Raw genomic sequence first — 26,430 nt, forward strand, 5'->3', positions numbered from 1 at the left:
AATAAATACAACTTTAATAAATTGAATTTTTTTTTTTAAGATAGCACCTAAAAATGCCTCATGCATAGTGGAGCGCAGTAATATTTGCGAGTAAATGAAATGCTGTGGGAAACTTGTCATTGAAAGTAACCCTGAAATGAATTTGTTTTTTGATCAACAGAACAGAAATTAGACTATTCTGCTTGAAACTTCAGATATTTTTCCATCTAGGTTTTCTTAAAATGAGGTATGCTTCTACAGTTCACTGCTACAGCCAATATTTGCAAATACTGTAACAAAAAACTGTTTAAACATAAAAACAAATATTCAGTTTGTCACATCCCAACCCATGTGGAAAAGGGAAATACTTTTTTAAAGTGGGAATTCTTAATATTATAAATTGTTTGGTTGGAGCAGCAACTATTTAAAAACTCACAACTTTAATAAGTGAAGGAGACATACTGATGTAAACCACAAACATGTTGAGTGCATGAGATAGTTCAGACTCCTTCTCACCTTCAACACAAAAGGTTTTCCTTCTTCTCTGGTTTTTTCTTTTTCCTTTCTTTCTTTCTCTTCTTTCTTTTCTTTTTTTTTTTTTTTTTGACAACCACGTCAAGTTTTCCTGGCTGTGGCCAGGGAGCAGCGCTCCAGCTATTAAGCTGTGTGAGAACAGTGAACTTGGTCAGCAAGGATCATTTGTCTCCAGTTGTCAACAAAGGCTTGTTTTACTAGGAACAATGACTACGCAGGTTTGTGCAGAGTGTTGTGTGCAGAAACGTTAATCAGTAAGCAGCTTGAGCCATACTCAAAATCTCTTTTACATAGTTATTTTGCTTTTTAGGGGTGATTATTGTCTCTGTCAATTGGCACCATCTGAAAAAGAAGTTCATCAGTATGCCGAGATGCTCTCTACCGAGAACGCTTGACTCAGTCCTCTGTTTCTTTCTTTTGGTTCTCTTTAATCAGTTTTCACCAGTGCGCAGCCCCGTTACTATTGATGTTTAAGTACAGCGAAGTGATTAAATGATAATGATCTTGGTTTCCATCCAAGATGACAGATTTTTCTAGCTTTGGGAATTCTTCAGTGCCCTGATGGAATGCATTTTTTACACACTCACCCACTCGTGCATTCACATGCACACATACACTCACATGCTTCACACTCACAGAGGACCTTGATTCCAAGAAGTACAGAAAGGATGACTGTTGGCTATTAGAAAGGGTGCAGTCTAAAGCCAGTAGGAGTAACTGGGGGTGAATGAATTCTTCTGCTCTGTTTGGCACTTACCAAAAGGACTGAATCACTCCAAGAAACATTCTGAGCTTAATTCCAGCATGGCTGAATCACTGAGATCAAGTTGTTAGAAATTTGAAGCTGATAGAAGTTTCGCTTTGAATCCGAAGGAGTGGTACGTATGTGAGCCTTCTCTCTGTGTACATATTTCAGGAGACTCTTCCCAACATTTCCCACTCAGTGATCACCTCCCTACCCATCACACTTTTATTAAGTTCAGTGGGGTGCAGCTTTCCATGACTGACTGAGGCAAGTGAGACTGGTGTCAGGGAGTACATGGAGTGGCATATTTTCAAGTCCTTCCAACTTCAGAGAGTGTTTGTGAGGGGGCAAAGAGTATAGTGTCTAAGAGCTTGGACTGTGGGGTCTAATGCAGATAGACCTATGTTATAATCTTGACACTGGCTCTCTTTCTTTTTTAAAATTAATTAATTAATTTTTGGCTGCGTTGGGTCTTCGTTGCTGCACACAGGCTTTCTCTAGTTGCGGCGAGTGGGGGGCTACTCTTGGTTGCGGTGCACAGGCTTCTTGTTGTGGTGGCTTCTCTTGTTGCAGAGCACGGGCTCTAGGCACGCAGACTTCAGTAGTGGTGGTGTGTGGGCTCAGTAGTTGTTGACACTGTCTCTTAATAGCTGTGCGACCTTCAGCAAGTCACTTAACCTCTCAGTATTAAGAATCAACATACCAATAATGGATTAACATAATAATAGTTTAACACTAATTGAGCTTTCACTATATACTGGGTGCTATGCTTAAGCATGTTACATATGCTGTCTCATTTAATCCTATGACAGTGCATCCAGGTCCATCCTGTTATATCTGTGAGGAAATTCAGACCCAGAGAGGTTAAAAATGAGCAGTCAACTGCATCTCTTGAGCCATATTCATTCCACCATACCATCCTGCCTCTCCCTAAATGCCCTGGTGTGATTTCTTGTATACCAGGATTCCTGTTTCTGAAAGATTGAATAGATGAGATAGGGAGAAATGGTTGACCAAGGATCTCCCCAGATTCTAAACTGTGCTTGCTTTTAACTGCTAATGGTTGGGAAGCAGGCGATGGGGGGATAGACCTATAAGAACTAATATTCTAACTAATTGCTGGTCAAAGTGGTTTGCAGCAAGCAGCTTAGGGGTAGTGAGACATGGAAAGGGATACAGAAGGCTGAGGCATCCCATAGACACATGGTCCTGGTAGGGACCATGAAGTAGTAACATTAGTGACAATGCAGGAAAACCCATGTGAGGGTCCAGTGAGTCACTTTAGTCAAAGGTCTTTCAGCCCTAAGGCTGAAGGTATGAGGATTTGTGTAACTAGACCAGAGTAGTTATACCAAGTCTTGGAGTGTGAGTCTTTAGAAATGCTCCTTGGTGCATCCCATAAGCCCTGTAGACTTCATTGTCCTTGAACAGAGTTTCCCCTAGCCAAAGGTGGATGGAGTTGAAGGAAGTTCTGGATTCCTCAAGATTAGCAAACCTGGGATAGTACCTGAGCAGGAGGGGTCAATACTGCTATAAAGTACAAGCCTTTCTGGAGGGACCTGGTTATTCCCTGGATCAGGGATTTCTGTGGTAATGGTGGCCAGCTCTAACTTCTGGGTATTTGAATGGAGAGTGTCACAAGAGAAGCAGTAGTTAACCAAGAGTATCAAGAAATCACCTCATCTGCCAGTCTTAAGGACTGAAGATAATGTGGGAATACTCTCTCTTTGAAAAGGGTCACCAGTGTATTTGTATCATTGGTACCAAAATTATGTGATTGGTCATTGGAACTCATCCTCTTTGTTAATATAGATATTACTATCATGTGGTAGTCTTGGGAGCAGAGTTGTTGGTAATATTCTAGAGTAGAAAAGAAACAGGCCCAAACACAAAAACACTTTGCCTGCTTACTGATTCCACTGGAGGTATTAGGATTAACATTCTACTCTTTGGAATGGCCAGTGTTTCCTGGGTAATTTTACCTATCACTTACTTATATCTTCGATTTTGTTTTTCAGAAATTTGCTAACCATCTAACTATAGTTCCTTTAAGAGTTTTGCTTTCTTCTGATGTTTTTCTGTTTTACCTCAATGTATTAGATGTAGATTTATTTTTACTTATCTTGTTTATGCTTTCAATATAAGGACTTGTTTCTTTCTCCAATTATGGGAGATCTTTGTAATTCTCTCCATTCTTTTCTTCTGGAATTGTTATTAGACATGTAATGGAGCCTCTCAGTCTGTCTTCTGAATCTCTTAATTGAACTTTAATATTTAAGAAAAACCTGTTTTCCCCTTGTCTTCCTTTTGGATGAATAAAATAATACCTCCTTAGTATTATCTTCTAATTCACTGTTCCTTTTTGGACATGTAAAGTATAGGTTTTACCTCATCTATTGAATTTTTCTGGTTCAGTTAGTATACTTCCCAAAATTTTAAAGTGTTTCTTTTTTGTGTCTACCTGTTTTTATTTTGCTTTTTTGTTTTTATAAATCCATTCTTATTTTTAATGGCTATTGCTTCTTTATTTATCTTATTAACCATCCTAAACCTATGTACTTTAAACTCTTTGTCTGTCTGTTCTGTGAAATTAATTTCATTTGGGCTGAATTCATAACTTGATGGTTGATTTGAGTTTCTTAGAATTAGATCCTTTTATATGTTTGGAATTTTAGTTTGTGGTTTCATTTTGAATGTGAAGGATTTTTGCTTTCTTCTATTGTTTCTTTCTCTCATTCTTCCTTCTTGACTAATGCTTTTGTGGTTTTGCATTTGCCTTTACCTGGTGCCTCAGGCCCAGTCCATAACTGAGTATTATAACAGTGTTTATTATATCCTTGCTCTGTGATGATTTGGGGAACATCACAGATTCATGGAGCAAGCAGGCAATCTGACCCAATTTCTCTCTTAAGTCTTCTTTCCTGTTTCCCTATGCCCATAGCTGCTGGTAAAGCTTAGGAGTCTTAAGCAGTAGGTCCTCTGTTACTTCATCCAGGTTCCTTTCACAAATGGGTGGGTACTTGGACATTTGCAGAGGAGAGAGGGAGCCTCACTTTAGTCTCTGGCTTCAAGCAGTAAGTCAGGCACCATCTCCACCTAGCACGTGACAGTTTAGGCTCTCATACCCCTCAGAAGTCCACTTCTCTGCTGCTGCTGCCTGCTCCTGATTTGGGAGTCCTGCATTTCTTTAATCTCAGCCCTACTTTATTTCTGTTTCTTTTCTAGTTGATGGAGATTTATCTTGCCTTTGACACTGATGATATCTTATTGATTTTCTCTTTTCTAAATTAAATTTTAAAATGTAAAATATGTGTTTGGATCAGAGAAGCTGTTTTGGAGTTTGGACTTACAGGGCTGACTTGACCTGAATTTTACCATTTTCACTTTGCCAGCCTGCCTGTTTTAAAAGTCATTTCCCCAGGAATGCCAAGGTACTATTGTATTGCTGTCTGCCTGGCCTTTTTTCCTCTCTTGTTGAATTGCTTCTGAAATTAAGGGACTTACTTTCTACCTGGTGTTATCTTGATTGCATAATATTAAGAATAAATTTCAAGACTCCATCTTCACTGTAAATGTCAGTATTATCTCGAGTTAAGGAGGATAATATTAAAGAATAAGTAAGCTTACAGAAATTATTCTCCAGACCAAATTTCAGGAGATGTGACATTTGATATGATGTGTACTCAAGTATAAACTTCCACTTGGCTTTCATGTGTGGTTATGAAATAGCTGAAAAAGCTTCATGAGTTGTTAGGGTTTTCTTTTTCTTTTAAATAAGAAATAATATGGTAGTAAAGACTTTATATCAAAGCTTTTAAGAAGGCAAATGTTAATAAAACTGCAAATATTTTCTTTATTTTTTTCACATCTTATTAAATTCAAAGAACCAAAACATATCCATGTTTCAGGGCACTTTTAAACGTACCTTGAGTACTTGAAGTTTAAAGGTAACATTGTGCTATAGACAACTTCTCTAGTCCTCCTTTAAAATCTGTTGAAGACCTACCGTAACTTTCCTGTCATTCCAGTAGCTTGTGCTCTTATGCTCAGATCCTGAGCTCTGGGAACTGGTCATGGTAACCGACCTAAGTTAGATCTCTTGAAATCCTTTCTGTGTGTACAATAATTTAATATCAGCTATTGTTTTCAAAATTGTTATTTATTTTAAATGATTCTTAAAAATCTTTCAAAAAGATAATATGTGTGCATGGTAAAGTTTTCACACAAAGCATATTCAGTAAAAGCAAGTCTCTAATTCTATCCCATTCCTTTAGGCCTCCTCCTAAGAGATGGCGAATGGTGGTGCTCTGTATTTCCTTCTTGAGATCTTCTATGCATGTATGTGCATATTCCGTTTTTTCATAAATTGTAGCATATCATACATACTGTTCTGAACCTTGTTTTTTACATCTAACAGCTTACTTTGGAGCTCATCCTCTAATGGTATATATAAGGCTACCTCATGATTTTTTAAATTAAAACTGTTAATTATTGCTAGAGTCTTCTTGTATTCCATAAAGCATTATGTAAGAGCTGTTAATATCCATCACAGGTTTACTTTAGAGTAGAGTGGACTCTCTTTATTCGGCTCTCCTGGACAGTAGATTTTGAACGTCATATGTGAGTAGATAATAGAGCAGAGTTTCACTGTATGGAAGTCAGCTCCTAAGCTAGCCTTTCAGTTCTGTGTTTTCAACAATAGGTGGCACCAGCAATTTCTGTATTTGGGCTGTATGTAGATGGGAAGCATCATCATTTTGATAATTTTTCGTTTCATATTGTCGTGTTCACAGATTATTAATAGCAAAGATGTGTTTACCTGAAAGCCCAGAGGCTTGCAAAACATGCATACATACATGGGGGATTAAGAAGCACTTTGTGGAAAGGTACCTGGAGTACTATGCTGCTTTCCTTCCCTTGCCCTGGATTTGTAGCAGTCATCTAATGAGACCAGACATTTATTTAATTATGAATATTATTTTATATATACAAACAGATCTTTGCAGGTGAAACTTTTGAGACTGATTTTGGTGGAAATTTGTTCCTTGGCCACACACATGAGAATTTATCACTGCAGTGAGGAGTCATGCATTCTCAAGCTTAACCTGTCACGTCTGTGCTGACAGTTCTTGTCTCTGTCTCAACCCCTCCTGCTACCCCATGATCCTTGTCAGCTGTGCCTAGAATGTCCCGTCAGCATTTAAAACACAGCATTTAAAAAACTAAATTCTTGGCTGCACAAGGGCTTGAAGGTGCACCTGCAGGCCGGTTCCCTAGCAGTGCGCGTTTACTTTTGAGGGAAGGGCCACTACCCTGTGGTGCTGGGAGCTTCCTGTCACATCACGTCAGGAGGAGCGTCCTGTGTTCTTAGGTCGTTGGGAAACAGACTGAGCCTGCATACTTTTTTCTCAGCTGTTACCCATAATGTATTCGGAATCATTTAGCCTGCCATTGTTTCCAGAAATAATTACAGGTCTGTCCTGAGTGGGAAAGAAGTGGCCTGTGCAACAGGACATCTAGAGCAAAGTCCCAACTCTGCTGCTGTGTGGCTGTATGACCTCGGACATGAGTGTCACCTCTCTCTGGGGGAACAACAGCACCTGTGTTAGCTGGAGTCTATCTCTTGGCCACCTCCTCATCCATCACCACGTCCCATCTCCTCTAGTCTATTTGGAGATGAACCCGACAGACTCTGCCCTGGAGTCCTTCAGAGACAAGAGTGGAGACGTGTGTGTGTATGTTTCCTTGTGTGATTTTTGTCTGTTTAGTTTCGCTTTTACCATTTGGTTTGGGGTTCTATCTGTTTTTTTTTTTTTTTCTTTTTTTTCTTCCTTTTCTTCCAAGCCATGTGGCTGGCAGGGTCTTGGTGCTCTGGCCGGGTATCAGGCCTGAGCCTCCAAGGTGGGAGAGCCGAGACCAGGACATTGGACCACCAGAGACCTCCTGGCCCTGCGAGAGCCCTCCCAGAGATCTCCAATACCAGCTCCACCCAACGGCCAGCAAGCTCCAGTGCTGGACGCCCCATGTCAAACAACTGACAAGACAGGAACACAACCCCACCCATTAGCTGAGAAACTGCGTAAAGTCATACTGTGTTCACAGACACCCCAAAACACACCACCGGACATGGACCTGCCAACCAGAAGAACAAGATCCAGCCCCACCCACTGGAACACAGACATCAGTCCTCTCCACCAGGAAGCCTACACAAGCCACTGAACCCACCTCACCCACTGGGGCAGACACCAAAAACAATGGGAACTATGAACCTGCAGCCTGCGAAAAGGAGACCCCAAACAGAGCAAGTTAAACAAAATGAGAAGACAGAGAAATACACAGCAGATGAAGGAGCAAGGTAAAAACCCACCAGACCAAACAAATGAAGAGGAAATAGGCAGTCTATCTGAAAAAGAATTCAGAATAATGATAGTAAAGATGATTCAAAATCTTGGAAATAGAATGGAGAAAATATAAGAAACGTTTAACAAGGAACTAGAAGAACTAAAGAGCAAACAAACGATGATGAACAACACAATAAATGAAATTAAAAATTCTCTAGAAGGAATCAATAGCAGAATAACTGAGGCAGAAGAACGGATAAGTGACCTGGAAGATAAAATAGTGGAAATAACTGCTGCAGAGCAGACTAAAGAAAAAAGAATAAAAAGAATTGAGGACAGTCTCAGAGACCTCTGGGACAACATTAAACACACCAACATTCGAATTATAGGGGTCCCAGAAGAAAAAGAGAAAAAGAAAGGGTCTGAGAAAATATTTGAAGAGATTATAGTTGAAAACTTCCCTATTATGGGAAAGGAAATAGTCAATCAAGTCTAGGAAGCGCAGAGAGTCCCAAACAGGATAAATCCAAGGAGAAACATGCCAAGACACATATTAATCAAACTATCAAAAATTAAATACAAAGAAAAAATATTAAAAGCAACAAGGGAAAAGGAACAAATAACATACGAGGACATCTCCATAAGGTTAACAGCTGATATTTCAGCAGAAACTCTGCAAGCCAGAAGGGAGTAGTAGAACGTAGAACATATTTAAAGTGATGGAAGGGAAAAACCTACAACCAAGATTACTCTACCCAGCAAGGATCTCATTCAGATTTGACAGAGAAATTAAAACCTTTACAGACAAGCAAAAGTTAAGAGAATTCAGCACCACCAAACCAGCTCTACAAGAAATGCTAAAGGAACTTCTCTAAGCAGGAAATACAAGAGAAGGAAAAGACCTACAAAAACAAACCCAAAACAATTAAGAAAATGGTAATAGGAACATACATATCGATAATTACTTTAAATGTAAATGGATTAAATAAATACTCCAACCAAAAGGCATAGACTGCCTGAATGGATACAAAAAGAAGACCCATATATATGCTGTCTACAAGAGACCCACTTCAGACCTAGGGACACATACAGACTGAAAGCGAGGAGATGGAAAAAGATATTCCATGCAAATGGAAATCAAAAGAAACCTGGAGTAGCAATACTCATACCAGACAAAATAGACTTTAAATTGAGCACTATTACAGGAGACAAAGAAAGACACTACATGATGATCAAGGGATCAATGCAAGAAGATATAACAATTGTAAATGATTATGCACCCAACATAGGAGCACCTCAATACATAAGGCAAATGCTAACAGCCATAAAAGGAGAGATCGAGAGTAACACAATCATAGTAGGGGACTTTAATACCCCACTTTCACCAATGGACAGATCATCCAAAATGAAAATAAATAGGAAAACACAAGCTTTAAATGAGACATTAGACCAGATGGACTTAATTGATGTTTCTAGGACATTCTATCGAAAAACAACAGAATACACTTTCTTCTCAAGTGCTCATGGAACATTCTCCAGGATAGATCATATCTTGGGTCACAAATCAAGCCTTGGTAAATTTAAGAAAATTGAAATCGTATCAAGTATCTTTTCCGACCACAACGCTGTGAGACTAGATATCAGTTACAGGAAAAAAAAATATAAAAAATAGAGACACATGGAGGCTAAACAATACGCTACTAAATAACCAAGAGATCACTGAATAAATCAAAGAGGAAATCAGAAAATACCTACAAACAAGTGACAATGAAAACATGACGACCCAAAACCTATGAGATGCAGCAAAAACAGTTCTAAGAGGGAAGTTTATAGCAATACAGTCCTACTTCAAGAAACAAGAAAAATCTCAAATAAACAACCTACCATTACACCTAAATTAATTAAAGAAAGAAGAACAAAAAAACCCCAAAGTTAGCAGACGGAAAGAAATCATAAAGATCAGATCAGAAATAAATGAAAAAGAAATGAAGGAAATGATAGCAAAGATCAATAAAACTGAAAGAAGGTTCTTTCAGAAGATAAACAAAATTGATAAACCATTAGCCAGACTCATCAAGAAAAAAAGGGAGAAGGCTCAAATCAACAGAGTTAGAAATGCAAAAGGAGAAGTAACAACTGACACTGCAGAAATACAAAGGATCATGAGAGATTACTACAAGCAACTGTATGCCAATAAAATGGACAACCTGGAAGAAATGGACAAATTCTTAGAAAAGTACAACCTTCCAAGACTGAACCAAGAAGAAATAGAAAATTTGAACAGACCAATCACAAGCACTGAAATTGAAACTGTGAATAGAAAATCTTCCAACAGTCAAAAGCCCAGGTACCAGATGGCTTCACCGGTGAATTCTATCAAACATTTAGAGAAGAGCTAACACCTATCCTTCTCAAACTCTTCCAAAATATAGCAGACGTAGGAACACTCCCAAGCTCATTCTATGAGGCCACTATCACCCTGATATCAAAACCAAAGATGTGACAAAAAAAGAAAACTACAGGCCAATATCACTGATGAACATAGATGCAAAAATCCTCAACAAAATAGTAGCAAACAGAATCCAATAGCACATTTAAAGGATCATACACCATGATCAAGTGGGGTTTATCCTAGGAATGCAAAGATTCTTCAATATACGCAAATCAATCAATGTGATACACCTTAGTAACAAATTGAAGGATAAAAACCGTATGATAATCTCCGTAGATGCAGAAAAAGCTTTCAACAAAATTCAATACCATTTATGATAAAAACTCTCCAGAAGGTAGGCAAAGAGGGAACCTACCTCAACGTAATAAAAGCCATATATGATAAACCCACAGCCAACATTGTCCTTAGTGGTGAAAAAGTGAAGCCATTTCCTCTAAAATCAGGAAGATGACAATGTTGCCCACTCTCACCACTATTATTCAACATAGTTTTGGAAGTTTTAGTCACGCAATCAGAGAAGAAAAAGAAATAAAAGGAATCCAAATCGGAAAAGAAGAAGTAAAACTGTCACTGTTTGCAGATGACATGATACTATACATAGAGTATCCTAAAGATGCTACCAGAAAACTACTAGAGGTAATTGATGAATTTGGTAAAGTAGCAGGATACAAAATTTATGCAGAGAAATTTCTTGCATTCCTACACAGTAATGACAAAAAATCTGAAAGAGAATTAAGGAAATACTCCCATTTACCATTGCAACAGAAAGAATAAAATATCTAGGAATAAACCTAAGGAGACAAAAGACCTGTATGCAGAAAACTATAATACACTGATGAAAGAAATTAAAGATGATATAAACACATGGACAGATATACCATGTTTTTGGATTGGAAGAATCAACATTGTGAAAATTACTATACTACTGAAAGCAATCTACAGATTCAATGCAATCCCTATCAAACTACCAATGGCATTTTTCACAGAACTAGAACAAAAAATTTCACAATTTGTATGGAAACACAAAAGACCCCGAATAACCAAAGCAATCTTGAGAAAGAAAAATGGAGCTGGAGGAATCAGGCTCCCTAACTTCAGACTATACTACAATAAATAAAGTAATCAAGTATTTATTATACTACAATAAATACAGTAATCCAGACAGTATGGTACTGGCACAAAAACAGAAATATAGATCAATGGAACAGGATAGAAAGCCCAGAGATAAACCCACGCACATATGGTCACCTTACCTTTGATAAAGGAGGCAAGAATATACAATGGAGTAAAAGACAACCTCTTCAATAATTGGTGCTGGGAAAACTGGACAGCTACAGGTAAAAGAATGAAATTAGAACACTTCCTAACACCATACACAAACATAAACTCAAAGTGGATTAAAGACCTAAATGTAAGGCCAGACACTATAAAACTCTTAGAGGAAAACATAGGCAGAACACTCTGACATAAATCAGAGCAAGATCCTTTTTGACGCACCTCCTAGAGTAATGGAAATAAAAACAATTATAAACAAGTGAAACTTAAAAGCTTTTGCACAGGAAAGGAAATCAAAAAGACAACCCTCAGAATGGGAGAAAATATTTGCAAATGAAGCAACTGACAAAGGATTATCTCCTAAATATACAAGCAGCTCATGCAGCTCAATATCAAAAAAACAAACAACCCAATCCAAAAATGGGCAGAAGACCTAAATAGACATTCCTCCAAAGAAGATATACAGATTTCCAACAAACACATGAAAGGATGCTCCACATCACTAATCATTAGAAAAATGCAAATCAAAACTACAATGAGGTATCACCTCACACCGGTCAGAATGGCCATCATCAAAAAATCTACAAACAATAAATGCTGGAGGGGGTGTAGAGAAAAGGGAACTCTCTTGCACTGTTGTGGGAATGTAAATTGATACAGGCACTATGGAGAACAGTATGGAGGTTCCTTAAAAAACTAAAAATAGAAATACCATAGGACCCAGCAATCCCACTACTCGGCATGTACCCTGAGAAAACCATAATTCAAAAAGGGTCATGTACCACAATGTTCCTTGCAGCACTATTCATAATAGCCAGGACATGGAAGCAACCTAAGTGTCCATTGACAGGTGAATGGATAAAGAGGATGTGGCATATATATACAATGGAATATTACTCAGCCATAAAAAGAAACAAAATTGAGTTATTTGTAGTGAGGTGGATAGACCTAGAGTCTGTCATACAGAGTGAAGTATGTCAGAGAAAAACAAATACTGTATGCTAACACATATATATGGAATCTAAAAAAAAAGGAAAAAATGGTTCTGATGAACCTAGGGGCAGGACAGGAATAAAGATGCAGACGTAGAGAATGGACTTGAGGACATGGGGAGGGGGAAGGGTAAGCTGGGGCGAAGTGAGAGAGTAGTATTTACATATATATGCTACCAAATGTAAAATAGATAGCTAGTGGGAAGCAGCTGCATAGCACAGGGAGAGCAGCTCGGTGCTTTGTGATCACCTAGAGGGGTAGGATAGGGAGGGTGGGGGGGAGACGCAAGAGGAAGGGGATATTGGGATATATGTACATGTATAGCTGCTTCACTTTGTTATACAGCAGAAACTAACACATTGTTAAGCAATTATACTCCAATAAAGATGTAAAAAAAAATAAAATGAAAGCACACACACACAAACTAAATTCATCATTATTCCCTTTTCTTTCTATTGCCACCTTAGAATTCTCTCCACCAGTATCTAATTCGCCCTTTTGTATTTCAAAAGATTGCCTTTATTTCTGTTTCCTGGCAGTCCAAGGCTTTGGTCAGTTTATAACTCTGTAATTCTCCTGCCCCACCCTCCTTATGTTCTTTTAAAGTATAGGGAGAAAAATCCTCCTGACTTGAGGATGGAAAATCAATAGAGGGGTCCTCAACAAGGTTTTTGAAGTTAAACATGCACTGATTCCAACAAACTGTGTGATACAATACAGGTGTGAACACACACATTTTGATGTCATCACCAGTTTGCCCACATCCCTTGGGTCCACGGGCAACCTTTGGAAAGGAGGAAATGAAGGGAGATTCTACGACCCTCAACAGTGTTGGCTTTCAGTTGAGTCAGCATTGCTTCTCTTGTCCTTTCTGAAGGGAGTTCAGAACTCCTTGGCCTTCACCTGCTATCATGCTGGAGATAATCCTTTGTCAGTTGCTTCATTTGCAAAGTGTTTCATCCCATGATGATATTTGTGGGTTTCTGTCTTTATAGAAACTTTTGATCTTGTAGAAGTCCCAGATAGGTCTGCTGTGGATCTTCCAGTCAAGACCTTATATTTTCCAGAGTTCCTAAATCTTCCTTTGTGTTCTGCAATTCAGTACTTTACTCTTAGGCTTTTTCAGGTATTTTTCAGGTACTTTTCAGGTATTTCAGTGACTTATTCAAGTCATTCTGTCAGTAAATAGTCAATTACGCAGAAATACCAGAGCACACATTCAGAATTATGACTATTCTTTGTGCTCAAAGCTTCTGATTTATCAACCCCGTATTTTGCCATTTTATTAGGACAAGGGTCTGTACCAAAGAGGCCAATATAGTCCTGGAGTCACTGCCTTTTCTACAGTTTTTGCTTGAAAACCTTCAGTAGCTCTTCCCAACTTTCCATTCCAGACAGACCATCATTATGTGGACTTAACCTACTTTTTTGTCTGTGTGTAACATAACATGACCCAGAGTCATCTTTGGGAGTCTGCAAGCTCAGACCTGTCTTTCTGGGACCATGAAAGATCACCTGACTTAGAGAGGAATACCCAAGAGATAGAGAAAGAGAAAAACAGGGGTGCTTGGTGAGGTTCCAACTGCTGCAGAGCTGTGTCCTTCTGCACACTCTCTGTCAGCAAAGCGAAGGGACGGAACTGCCTATTATCTTTCTGCAGACCTCTCCCAGCAGTATAGGCTTCTTCCTGTGTGCTAGGACTTCTGCTTTTTTTTTTTTTTCCAAGGATGCTCCTAATGATTATTCTGACTGGATTTCATATATATATATATATATGAATATGTATATATGATTAACTCTGCCCCTCTCAGAGATTATTCTTATTCTTCTAAAAACTTGGTGGAGTGATAGTCTAGAAATTTACTTCAAACTAATTAACTAATAATACTAGCCACTGCTTATTGAGGTCATGCTATAAGCTAGACATTTTACATCCATTGTCTTTTTAGTCCTCATCGACAACTCTATGCCATAAATACTGTTACTCCTGCCCCATTTTGCAGTGGAGGAAATCAAGGTTCAGGAAAGTTAAGTAACTTTCCTAAGGTCACATAGATAGGGAGTAGCCAGAAGGAGACTTGACTCTTCGCTTCATACCTTGTTATCTCCATACTTTGAGGCAGTGCTATAAAGTTCTACTTCAGTAAGAAGCAGGAAGCCATACAGTTTTCTTATCCTTGCTTGGCTCCTTCTTACCATTCACTCTCCCTTAGGCATAGACGGGTCGTGATATAGAGTTTGAGCCTAAGCATAGCACCCTTTAACCTTCTCTAGGGAAGAGCCAGTATTTCTCAGTTTGAGTTTTGTAACTTTTCTTTGTTGGTAATTTTTAAAAATTTTTTCGCCATATATATGTATTCTAATGACTGTGTGTCAAGCACTGAGCATACAGTTGTTCAACAGACATATATGGTCCTATCTTCATAGAGTTTTATAGATTAGTTGGGGAGAATACAGGCTATATGTATATAAAAAGTTAATTAGCTAAGTAAGAGACCAACTTACTTCTGTTCATCCTTACTGTCAAGATATTGGAAAGCAGAATTAACTTGAGCATCCAATTCATAGTCTGCTGAGAGAAGGTACATACGAATACATTGTCTCGTGGGCAGGAATTAGTAATTCAAACCAGTAATGTTTGAAGTTGATTAAAGAAAAATAGTCAAATTCCTGAATAATGATTTAAATGTGCTGGAACATTACCCATTACCCACACATTATATAAATATATTTTAAAATTCTGGCCAGTTGTTGAAATGATAATATTTCAAGTAGGTGGCGCTAATAAGTATTCATGCAATCATAGAATGTTGTTAGAAAGTGTTGTTTGACCTTCCTGTTCCTCATTTTATCTGAAGAAATTAAAACTCAGAAAAATTGCCTATGCAGTGTTCCCTTACTTTCCAAATTCATGACTTGTAGAATGAATAGACTCTGGTTTATTCAGAGTCTCAGGAGTTCAAGTTGTCAATGTTTCATCCTCTCACACATTAGCAATGTCAATGACTTGGAAATGAATATGATTTGAACTTCGTGATTCTTTCTCTTAGATGTGGTTGAAGTAGTGTGAGCTCATCATCAAGAAACAGTTAGATCTTCTCTTCAGCCTGCCTTGTCTAAATTTCATCTTCTACTACTAAATGGTTTTTACTAGTTCTAGTGACTCAAGAGGCAGTTTTACTCTGTGTGACTACTAGCAGACCACATTAAAGCATTTATGTTCCTTGTTAAGTTGCAGGAATGAGTTTTCTTAATGCCATCACTGAATTCCAATGGAGGAAATAAATTACTCATGCATTTTCTAATGGTTACAAAATTTTCCAGTGTCTTGGCTGTCTAGTTCTCATCATGCTGAGGTTCCATTACCAAAGAGTAATTGACATGATTTTGACTAGCAGGCGAATACTACTTAGAAAACCAACTAAATAAAACATCTGAGTCATGGATCCTAGGACAAAATTTCAAGGAGTAAACTATATAAGAGACAAAATTTTGTAGTTATGGGGAAAAATACTAGACTTGGGAAAAAAGCCTGTGGTCTTGTCTTATTAACTTATTAACTTTGTCAGTGTGGGCAAGCTGTTTAACCTCTCCAAGCCTGTTTTCCTCATCTGTAAGCATGAAGATAATCATATTAATAACTGCTGCAACTATTTCATATGATTGTTGAGAAAATCAAATGAGATAACAAATGTGAAGTCTCACCAGAAAAATACTATGAAGATCTTTGTAAATGTAAGGGCTGAAAAGTATTGTAGTAATGATAATGATACTCAAAGTGACAATTGTGATCTAAATCTTGGCATAGAATTATGTGTAAGAGAACATTAAATGGGTGCTTGGTGCTCTTATGTGTTGGTACAGTGACAGTGTTTGAAAAACGCAAGTCACTAAAAGAACGATTTTGCTGTTTAGCATTGATGTCAGTAAATGAAAATAGCTTGAAATATCCCCTTTGTGTCAAAAAAGGTTAAAAGTAGTTTTCAAAGATATAAACAATAGAAAAAGATGAAAGAAGGTAAGTGAGGAAATGGGGAGAAGGGAAAGTGGGATGAAACAAAGGGTTAAGTTAGGACCCCCAATGCATCTCATAGGGCCCTACACCATTTGTTAGAGGTGAGTCAAAGATTGGGTTCTCAGTTTTCCTGCAGCCAGTGCAAGGAGGGAAACATAATCAACTATGTGAATCATAGTGCCCTTAAGGTTCTATAGTGAAGCAGGGCTGGCTATTCCTAATAATGAGACACAAGACAAAAGATTTTCCCAGGGAGTCATAAAAGAGGACAGTGTATGATGAGCAACATCCCACGGGACATCTTGATGATAAGCATTCATACATTTTTTGACGTTGTTATCGGTATGATTGCCAGATGAAAAACTGACAAATTCACTATTTGTTAGCAAGTTTTTAGTTGCTTGGTTATAATCATGATTGAATGTATGTTAGGACTAGAAATAATCTCTGAGATCACCTTGGTCCCTCCTTACGTCTTGTGGATTAGGGATTGAGGCCTACAGGAGTTGAGTGAAGGCTCAGGGTTAGGTGGTGGGTTTATATCAGAGCGCAAGGGGCTTCAGTGAAGATAGTTTCCTCTGAGCCCAACCTGTGTGATCGCGGGAACTTTCCTTGTCTCGATATAAATACCATTTGGCACTTTCAACATGTTTCTAATTGTGATTTTAGCAGTTTACTGTGGTGGGCTTTTTCTGGCTGTTCGTTGTAGAGTATAGAAGCCGTTGACTTTGATGGCATCTTCGTATCTTGTTTGTTTTGTTTTCATTGTAGAAGTTACTTATAAGCCTGCAAAACTGGATCCGAAATTTATAGAGAACAGGTCTCAAAATGCAAAATTTCCAAAATTTGTGATTATACTGCCTGCAATGCCCCTCCTCATAAACTTAACACTGTCATCAAAGACATAACTAGAAAATGCCCTCCTCATAAACCTAACAGTACCATCAAAGATATAACTAGAAAATGTAGACATCAATATTTTAAGCAAATTAAAAAAAAAAAACCCAAACCGTAATTTTGAAACATAGATGGAGTTTTAAAATATTGGCTAAAAGCCTAAGGGAATTTTAGATTGGCTTCTGTAGTGAACTTATTTGCTCACATTCATGGAAGGTGGCTTCTAATGTAAGCAGCAATTGTTCAAGAGGTTCCTGTGGTGTTTTAGAGGCTGAGTAAAACAAACTTCTTTTGTCAAGGAACCATGAGATCAGCTGTGAGAATAAACAAGAGGGCCTAGGTTCTAGAGAAAATGAGAGTGGGTCTCCAAAAGGAACAGTCAGTGGGTTTGAGGGATTTTAGGGAAATTTGACTTTTTATGGTCAATTTGTGAGGCAATGTGTGTCTTTGAGAGAGGCACACTTAATGAACTTTTAACCTAGGAGTAGTGAATCATAGAATGTAAACATTGGAAGCGGTGGTTGTGAGAAGACGTCATGTCTGTCTCACCCACGAGGTTAAATGACTTGACCAAAGTCACAAAGTACAAAGGATTAAGACTTGAATATTCTCAGTCCAACTCTAAGATATGTGGGGATGTGCTGGAGTGGAGGGGAAGAAGAGGCAGTGCAGATGTTACATCCTTTCCCGATCTGTCTTTTTCTTTCCTAATTTGTAAAATTAAAAATCGGGGCCATATTATCTCAAAGCAATTTTATAAATCTAAAAAGAATTCCTCTTGTGGAGTGTAGGTGTGGGAGATGTAAGTACTTTAAAAGTAATCTTTCTCTTTCCTTAAAAAACCCCAGCCTACCTAAAAAGTATTTTTTTCTCTCATTCTGTAAGGAAGAGCAGTTAAAGGAGTTAACCTGAAGGCTACTGAGATGAACAGAGTGGAGACATAATCTGTTATTCCCCTTCTGCTTGGTATAACCCTGTGAATGAACACGTTGGCTCAAGAAATGGAATGCTGCATCATTTTCATCTTACTGACAGCAAAATGAGTTTGACACCTTTTATCTCAAACATAAGCACTTTGTTAAGCCAATTTGTTAAGATGCAAAATGTATACCACTTTTTTTACTCAAATTGCTTAGCGTGTAGTTAAAGTATAACACATTCCCCTGGACTTGGTACTGCCCAGACTTGGTTCAGGAGATGCCTTTATTCTTTCTTTTAAAGTACCACTGTTCTTTGACCCTTACATCCAAAAACTTGCCTACTGAATTAGTGATCTGTGCAAGCACTTGACACTAAATAGTGACATTGTGACTTGAAACATTGGGTGAGCTACAATGCTGTGGGGTTAAGTAAAGTCTTGGCTGGGTCTGTTTATGTTTGTTGTTGGTGATAAGTGTTAAGTGATTCACGGATGAAAAGGTTAAACACAAGGCTGGGCCCATTCTAAGCATCTCATTTCTGCGTGTCCATTTTCTAGGTTGTAAGGTGAGTCAGTGTAAGGCTTTCTGGAAGAATTGAGTCATGCAGAATCCGATGCAGAGAGGTTGTCTTTTAGATAAATGGATAGTGAGAGAAGCTGGGTAGATAGAATAATATTTTGCTTGGGAGTTGCAACAGGAGAAGAGAAAGAGGAAGGTGCACTTTACTACAGTGTCTAGAGAAGTTGTGGTCCATAATGGTTTATGTTTATACAAAGCTTAGAGCTTGCAAAGCAGTGTCACGTACCTGGTCTCACTGACTCTGGATGGAGAAAAGGGAAGGAGGGAGAGGAGTCTGGAGGTGGCACCAGTGGCATGAATGTTAAAAATACAAAGACATCTCAAGGGTCCTTTGGGTCTGTGGCAAAGCTCCAACTCCATCATCCCAAGAGCCTAAGTAGCTTCTTCCTCCTTCCCTTTCTGGTCTGTCCAAGGGCAGCTGATCTGGACATCTTCCCAGACCTGTATGGGTCCTCTTTACATTGGGAAATTCGCCCAGGTGGCCTCTGGGGTCCCTTTCAAGAGCTCTTAGAGATGACTCCTAGCGCTGGGACTTCTTGCTTAAAGACAGATGATACTGCCTTTTCAGACTGTCTGATTCCTATCATCAGGTTTGCCTTGGCCTCTTCTTTCTTGCATTGTCAGTACATGCAGTGCTTTTCTCAACTGTTTCTGCCTCTTGGTATTTCCGTATGTTATCTTTGCCCCTTTCTCTCATGGTATAATCACATGTTAGCCAAAGTCAAGTATTAGATTTTTCCATTCTGTGTGTTGGTAGTTCTTTCTTTAGACATTCTTTGATATCAAAAGAGGGTTTTGGAAAAAAATTAGGTCAGTTGCCTGAATTAAATCTAGATAATTTTCAAAACCTCTTAGTGCACTAATTGATCTTTATGTTCTCATTCATCTAAGGAAAAAGTGAGAAAAAATTTTTTCCAGCTAATTCATGGCCCCTGTATTATATATGTATTTTGTGCATGCTTGAGGGTTCCAAGAAAATGCCAAATAAAAAATTATTTATTTTCTTTATTTTTTACCTATATATTTTTGGTTAACTTTAAAATTTTTAAACAATGTTAAACTTCAAGAAAAAGTTGTAAGCCTGGTACAAAGATTCCCATATGCCCCTTACCCAGATTCCCCAAATTTGAACATTTTACCTCATTTTTGCCTTATTATTCTTTCTCAGCTCTTCGAAAATGTCAAGCTTTGACATATATCCATATATCTCTCTATATGTATTTTTTTCTGAATCATTTGAGAGTAAGTTGTAGACATGTTCCAATATCTTGAAATATTTCAGTGTATATTTCCTAGAAGAGAAAAAAAGAAAAAAAAATTCTTCTTTTATTTTTCCCTTTCCTTTTTGCTCTGGGATCCAACCTAGAGTGTTACACATTGTTTTCATCATGTCTCTTGGTCTCTTTTAGTTAGGAATAGTTCCTTAGTCTTTTGTCTTTTTCAGTCTTTTTTTTTTTTTTTTTTACTTTGGTGAGCTGACGTTTTTGAAGAGCACCTGCCTCTTACATTGTCCATGTTGCTCACGATGAGGCGTTGTGCTTTGGGTCTGAAGACCTCAGATACAATGCTGTGTTCCTCTCGAGGAATCATATAGGGGCATCAATGTGTTCAGTGCTGGTGATGATAACTTCTGTCTCTTGGTCAAGATAGTTGTGCCAGGTTTCTCCTCTCTAAAGTTAATTAATATTTTGTATTCAGGAATTTATAAGTGACTTATAAGTTTGTGATATGGAAATACTTTGAGATTATCTAAATATCCAATTCTTCATCAAACTTTTACCCTCTGCTTTTAGCTACACAGATTATTTTCTAACCTCATCATTACTTCTAAATTTATTAATTTAATTCCACAGTAAAAAATTATTTATTTATACAGTATGTCATGGGTTTTAATTTTCTCAGCATGTTATAAACCATTGCTATCAATATTTATTTTGATGCCCAATATGTCCCAGATTTGTCCAGTGGGAGCCCTTTCAGACTGTCTCCCGAGTCCTTTTGAAATGTCTCTATCATTCCTTGAGAAATTTTTTACTTTCTGCTATAATTAGATGTTCTAGGCTTATCTAGTACTTTCGTGCCCCTGCCCTGGAATCAGTCACTTCTCTTAAGAGCCCTTTGGTGGAGAGTGGTATTTTTAGAAATCAAGGTTCTGGGTGGTAGATGTGCTTATTGCTACTGAGGTATCATAGCTTCTAGGCCCTCTCAGTAGGAAGAACTGGGAAATATATAGGTATGTACACACATACTATATACACACACACATCTATATGTCTTTCTATATCTATCTAACTATAGATATTAAAAACCTTGAGTTCGTACCAATACGTCTAATTCCCAGTTTAACACCACAAGGCTTATCCTAGTTGTATCCCTTTCCACATTTGTATCTCCTTCTGCAACAATGAGAACCCTGCTCCTGTTATTCTTGTTTACTTATTTCCTCAATTGCCTGGCCACATGGGCTATCTCCTGAGTCCAGCCTCTTCAACCTAACAGTCATCTGGGACAAGCCCCTATCCCTGCTCTGCCCATTATGGGTCTGCTGCACATGCTGACTGTACCAGCCAAGGCCTCTCCCTTCCCTTAGCTCAGCTACGTTATTTGTGAGTTTTAAAAAAATATTAGTGTTTTTCATTGAAAGATGCTTAGAATAGTGATTGCCATAACTAAAGTCAAATTTGTAACTGGTGTTTTTTCATCTTTCTCCCTGTTCACTATGGGTATGAGAGAAGTGACTGATTTCTAAATATTTGAATGATATTTTGAGGGTTTGTGGTTTGATCACATTTATTAAAGCGTGGGTTCAGTGGGTTAACAGTGCTTCTCAACAAGTTTTGTATCTTGAGGCATGTAGAAAATGGTGATATTTGTTCAGCACACAGAGTTAAATGGATAAGATTTGTAGAGGATGCAGTCAACAGGCCTGGGGGCTGTGGGTATTCAGGTTCCCTTATCTTGTTATACCTGTCACCCAGTAAGGACATACTATGTTTTAGAAGCTCTGGTTTAGACCTTGGTACTCCTCAGCTGCTCAGATAGTTCAAGGACCTAATTCTAGTGTCTGTAGCCTGTGTGCCTGATGTTGGTCAGTTCTCTGTCAGATTTGTGCCAGTGGTCACAAGGGGACTATGTAAGAGGGCATGGATATACAGTGACAGCCCCCTGGCATGTTAGGTGCAAAAGCTCAAAGCACTTGTTATATTAATGGATGGACTCACTAGTCACCTCCATTAGTGGAGGATTGCTGTAAAGCAAAACATAGAAGATAAAATTAAAATTTTTAAAATGTCTATTCCAAATTCATTGATTTATTACTTTAGCAATTACTTACTGAGCTCTACTTATGTGCCAGGCACTGCTTGAGTTAATAAAGATACAATACTGACCAATTTTGGCTCTCATAGGCCTTATATTTTAGAGGAAGAAACAGATAATAAAGAAGCAATTAATAAGGATTATTTCAGATATCTATGAGTGCCATGAAAAAAATAAACCCAGGGGAGTGTTTTAAGGTGATGATGGGGCATGGGCTGATTTGGTACATTGTGATTTGTATTTTTAAAAGATCAGTTTGACTGATATGTAGGGAATAAATTTTAGGGAGCAAAGAGTGAGTGTGGGAGACTAGGAGAAAGATGATGCTGATTTACACTTGGGTGTCCAGTATGGTAGCCACTAGCCATATGTGGCAGTTTAAATTTAATTCAAAATTAATTAACATATCTGACACATGCTACAATATGGATGAGCCTGGAGGACACTATGCTAACTGAAACATGCCAGTCACAAAAAGGTAAATACTGTATGGTTCCATTTACATGAGGTATGTAGAGTAGTCAAATTCATAGAGACAGAAAGTAGAATTGTGGTTCCCAGGGGCTGGGAGAGGGGAGTAGTAGTTTAATGGGTGTAGTTTCAGTTTTGCAAGATGAAGATTTCTGGAGGATGGTTGCCCAACAATGTGAAGGTACTTACCTCTTCTGAACTGTACACTTAAAATGATTAAAATGGTAGATTTTATGTATATATTTTACTACAAATTTTTAGAAAACAGTTAAAAGAACTAGCTAAAATTTTCTGCATGAGAACACCAGAGATAAGCAGAAGTTTGTGGAGTAAGAGAAGGATGAGAGGAGAAAGAGGGAAGAAAAGAGTAGCAAGATGGCATGAGGCTAGGGTCAAGAGAGGGGGAGAGAGCCAGTCTAACATATCTCAAGAAATAGGACATGGAAAGACAATTAAAAACATTAATGTATCCCCTCCGCCACCCAAAATTTATTAACCTAAAGTCATTTTTTTCCAGTTACACTAGCCACATTTCAAGTGCTCAATAGAAACATGTGGCTGGTGTCTGCCATATTGGACAGTACACATATAGAACATCTCCATCACTGCAGCAAGTTCTATCATACAGCTCTGGTTTAGACCATGGTGGTTGTAATGGAGGTGGGGAGAAAGAAGTAGATGGATTGGGGATGGATTGGGGAAATATCATCAACAGGACTTGCTGATTGATAGGATATTGTAGTAAAAGGGAAGCAACAAATAAGGGATGATGTGCGGCTTTTCTGCTTGAGCAACTGGGGTAGATTGATAAGACTGAGTAGGAATGGGGTCGAGCGTACAAATCAAGAGAGTTCTGCTTTAGGCACATTATGCCATCTCTTCTAGAGCAGAATCTAAATAACTCTTAATGGAAGTAGAGGGAGAAGGAAAAGTCCATTTTGATGAGTTTTTCAATCTCATAACAGATGCTAAATAAGTCCCATATGTTTGTAAGTCCTCATCTTGCTTTAATTTTAGAGAGGCCATTATTGTCTGTTGGTTGTTTTATTAAAATACTATTTCATGCTGCTGCAAAATTTAATTCCACAGAAATCCTTTTGTTTATTTTAATTTTGTTTGAATTGTGATTTGGGATGCCAACTGAAAGTGACCAGAAAATGGGGGGTTTGCTCTTGATTCTTTGCTGAAGAGTTACTTATTAAGAGACCACAGATGGAGGACCCTGACTCAGGCTATGACAGGTAGATTAAATTATACTAGCTTTACCTTTTTGGAGCTTAACACTTTAAAATATATACACAAGGCATGTCTTCTAAAGAAGGAACTGTACGGGATGAGGATACTGCAAGTGGCCTGCCTTAGAACCAAATGACATTTCTTGGTCTCTTTAGAGAAGGGTGCTACTTTCAGACACAAAGACAGTCCATGCTGAGCACTGTTATGTGGGTGCATACCCTTGAAGATTTTGCCTCTTAGAAATTTCTGCCAATGTTGCCCCCTTTTTGGAAGGAGTCACTTGCCTGTCCATGTTTAGGGTAAGAGGCCCTATATTGACAGTTGTCATGGGGGAGAAGGCTAAATAATTTTTTTTAATGCCACAATGCTTTTATGGCTAATGGCTTACAAACAGGTATCAGGTCTGAGCCAAGTGAATGAGCCACATCTATGCTCTGTGTGTTTCCCTGCACAATTTTTCTGAAGCATGAAAGTTCTCTTTGGCTTCTTGGGTTGACCACTTTTGTGCTCACGAACCAGTCACTCTGGTGCCCTGCTTCCCATTTCCAGACCCTCTTTATTGTTCCGTGGGAGTGGTAGAGATCACCTGACAAAAGCAAACTGGGGGACACTTGGGAAACATCACCCTCTCCTTTGTTTGCTTTAGTAGCACATTTTCCAGCGCCTCGGCTCCTGGCAGCAGCAGTCCCCTTAGTGTGGCTCTGTTCCCCTTTGAATGTTCGTTGTTTAATGTACTGAGGTCTCCATTCTCTTAGGCTGTTGTGCGGATCAGATCGATTCCAATTTGCCATTCAAGAGAGGAGGAGTTTTGATTTTTAATACAATGCATCTGACATTCTTTGTCTGCTTCATCTCTTCTTGTTGTGACAGCCCCCTCCCCCACATCCTGCTCATCAGATAGAAAATGGATATTTACAGATCCATAGCTTTAGTAAGAATAAACTTAGCAGGAACATATAAAGAGTTTTGAAACCTAAGTCCTCGACCACATTGGACTGAGGGTATACTAGAAATCATAGAAATACTGAAATAGGACTAAAAACAAAGAACAACCAGGTATGCATCACATTGAACTTGTATGTGGCAGCTGAACTTGGCTCTCTCTAGCCTTCCTTCAGAACCCTAGTGGGGCTCTCTAAGTCCAATGCGTTTGCCAATTCAACCCACATTTTCTCCTTGCATGGAATTAATTTAGAACTAGGGAAGAAAAACTGCCCTGGCATCTGTCTATTTAAATAGAAGGAAAAGTCAAAAGATTTTTTTAAAAAAACAATCTTCTCTGAGCATATGTAATGAATTTATGTGGACATGATTTTCTCAAACATTAGGAAGGCTGCAATGGGACCATCACACCAAACAACATGGAGTCCAGCATCAAAATGAGAATTATATTTGAATTTAGAATTGCATTAGAACCTTATTTTTGATTTTTTAATTCTCCTGTGTCTATCCCTATATTGCAGAACAGTTTTAAGAAAAGGATTTTGAAAACAACTAAGTTCATCTTTCTTTTAAAGGCAGGCAAATACCAACTAAGTATTGTCATACTATTGAAGAAAACAAACATTGAGAGCTGGAACATGACTTTGTAGTAACACAGTGTCATGAGGAAACTTTGAAGTAGTAACACAGACCTGTTTTCAGAGCCTAGAGCTTTCAGTAGGTATTGGAAATGGATGCTGATGACGGGAACATTCAGTGCATCAAAACTGAATCAAAGAAAGATGATTCCATGGTATACACCCAGGCAATGGCATTATAGTGAAGCTTCAGGGTTTTTGATGCTTGGAAGATGAAAGTAGAGCATTGGAAAATCCAGAAATCTTTTCTTAGTAGAGTGGTAATAAGACCAAACATACTTTTTCTTTTCTTTTTTTAATTAATTTTTTAAATTAATTAATTAATTAATTTTGTCTGAGTTGGGTCTTCATTGTTGCGCACAGGCTTTCTCTAGTTGCGGTGCACAGGCTTTCTCTAGCTGCAGCAAGCGGGGGCTACTCTTCATTGCGGTGCGCGGGCTTCTCATTGCAGTGGCTTCTCTTGTTGCGGAGCATGGGCTCTAAGTGCGCGGGCTTCAGTAGTTGTGGCTCGTGGGCTCTAGAGGGCAGGCTCAGTAGTTGTGGCACATGGGCTTAGTTGCTCAGCAGCATGTGGGATCTTCCTGGACCAGGGATCGAACCCGTGTCCCCTGCATTGGCAGGCAGATTCCTAACCACTGTGCCACCAGAGAAGTCCAAACATACTTTTTCTTCATCGTAAATGGTAAGTGATTTGTCAACCTCCACAAAAGCGTGCCATCATAATTAACAAAAGAAGTGAACTCCCTTCCCACCTGAAAGTGAGTGTATATATAATATACGCGCACATATTTATTTATATGTGCACACACACACATGCATGTCTTTCCTGTCCCTTCACTGGCAAACGTATGACCAGTGACTGTGCATGCAGAAGTTTAGCTCAGTTCTAACTGGAGAATTTCAGAGGTGTGGTGGGAGGGTTTGCACCTAGATTTATTTGCTTGCATATTAATCCTCTCTTCCAACAAGGAGGCTGGAGGTCATTTCAGTGAAGTTTTGCCTCTATCTGCATGAGGCCAAGTTTTTAATCTATCTTCTCTGTGTTTGAATATTGGCTTACCTGTGTACCAGTCAACTAGTGCTATGAGAGCAAGA

The 26,430-nt window shown here is 38.4% G+C and overlaps 1 protein-coding gene across 4 annotated transcripts in view; it reads left to right on the forward strand.

Annotated features, from left to right (window-relative positions):
• The window catches only part of GLIS3 (GLIS family zinc finger 3), a 508,929-nt gene that overhangs the window by 71,355 nt on the left and 411,144 nt on the right, over nucleotides 1-26,430 (forward strand). The window contains exon 1 of one of the 4 annotated variants that reach the window (XM_057547714.1): nucleotides 11,231-11,388. The exons of the other annotated variants lie outside the window; for them this stretch is intronic. Coding sequence (XP_057403697.1) covers nucleotides 11,292-11,388 — 97 coding nt within the window. The 5' untranslated portion in view covers nucleotides 11,231-11,291. Of the gene's footprint in view, nucleotides 1-11,230; nucleotides 11,389-26,430 lie in introns of those variants that run through there. 4 annotated transcript variants of the gene reach the window in all.

Source organism: Balaenoptera acutorostrata, chromosome 6 (assembly GCF_949987535.1).
Source record: "Balaenoptera acutorostrata chromosome 6, mBalAcu1.1, whole genome shotgun sequence".
In the NCBI taxonomy this organism is placed as follows: Eukaryota; Metazoa; Chordata; class Mammalia; order Artiodactyla; family Balaenopteridae; genus Balaenoptera; species Balaenoptera acutorostrata.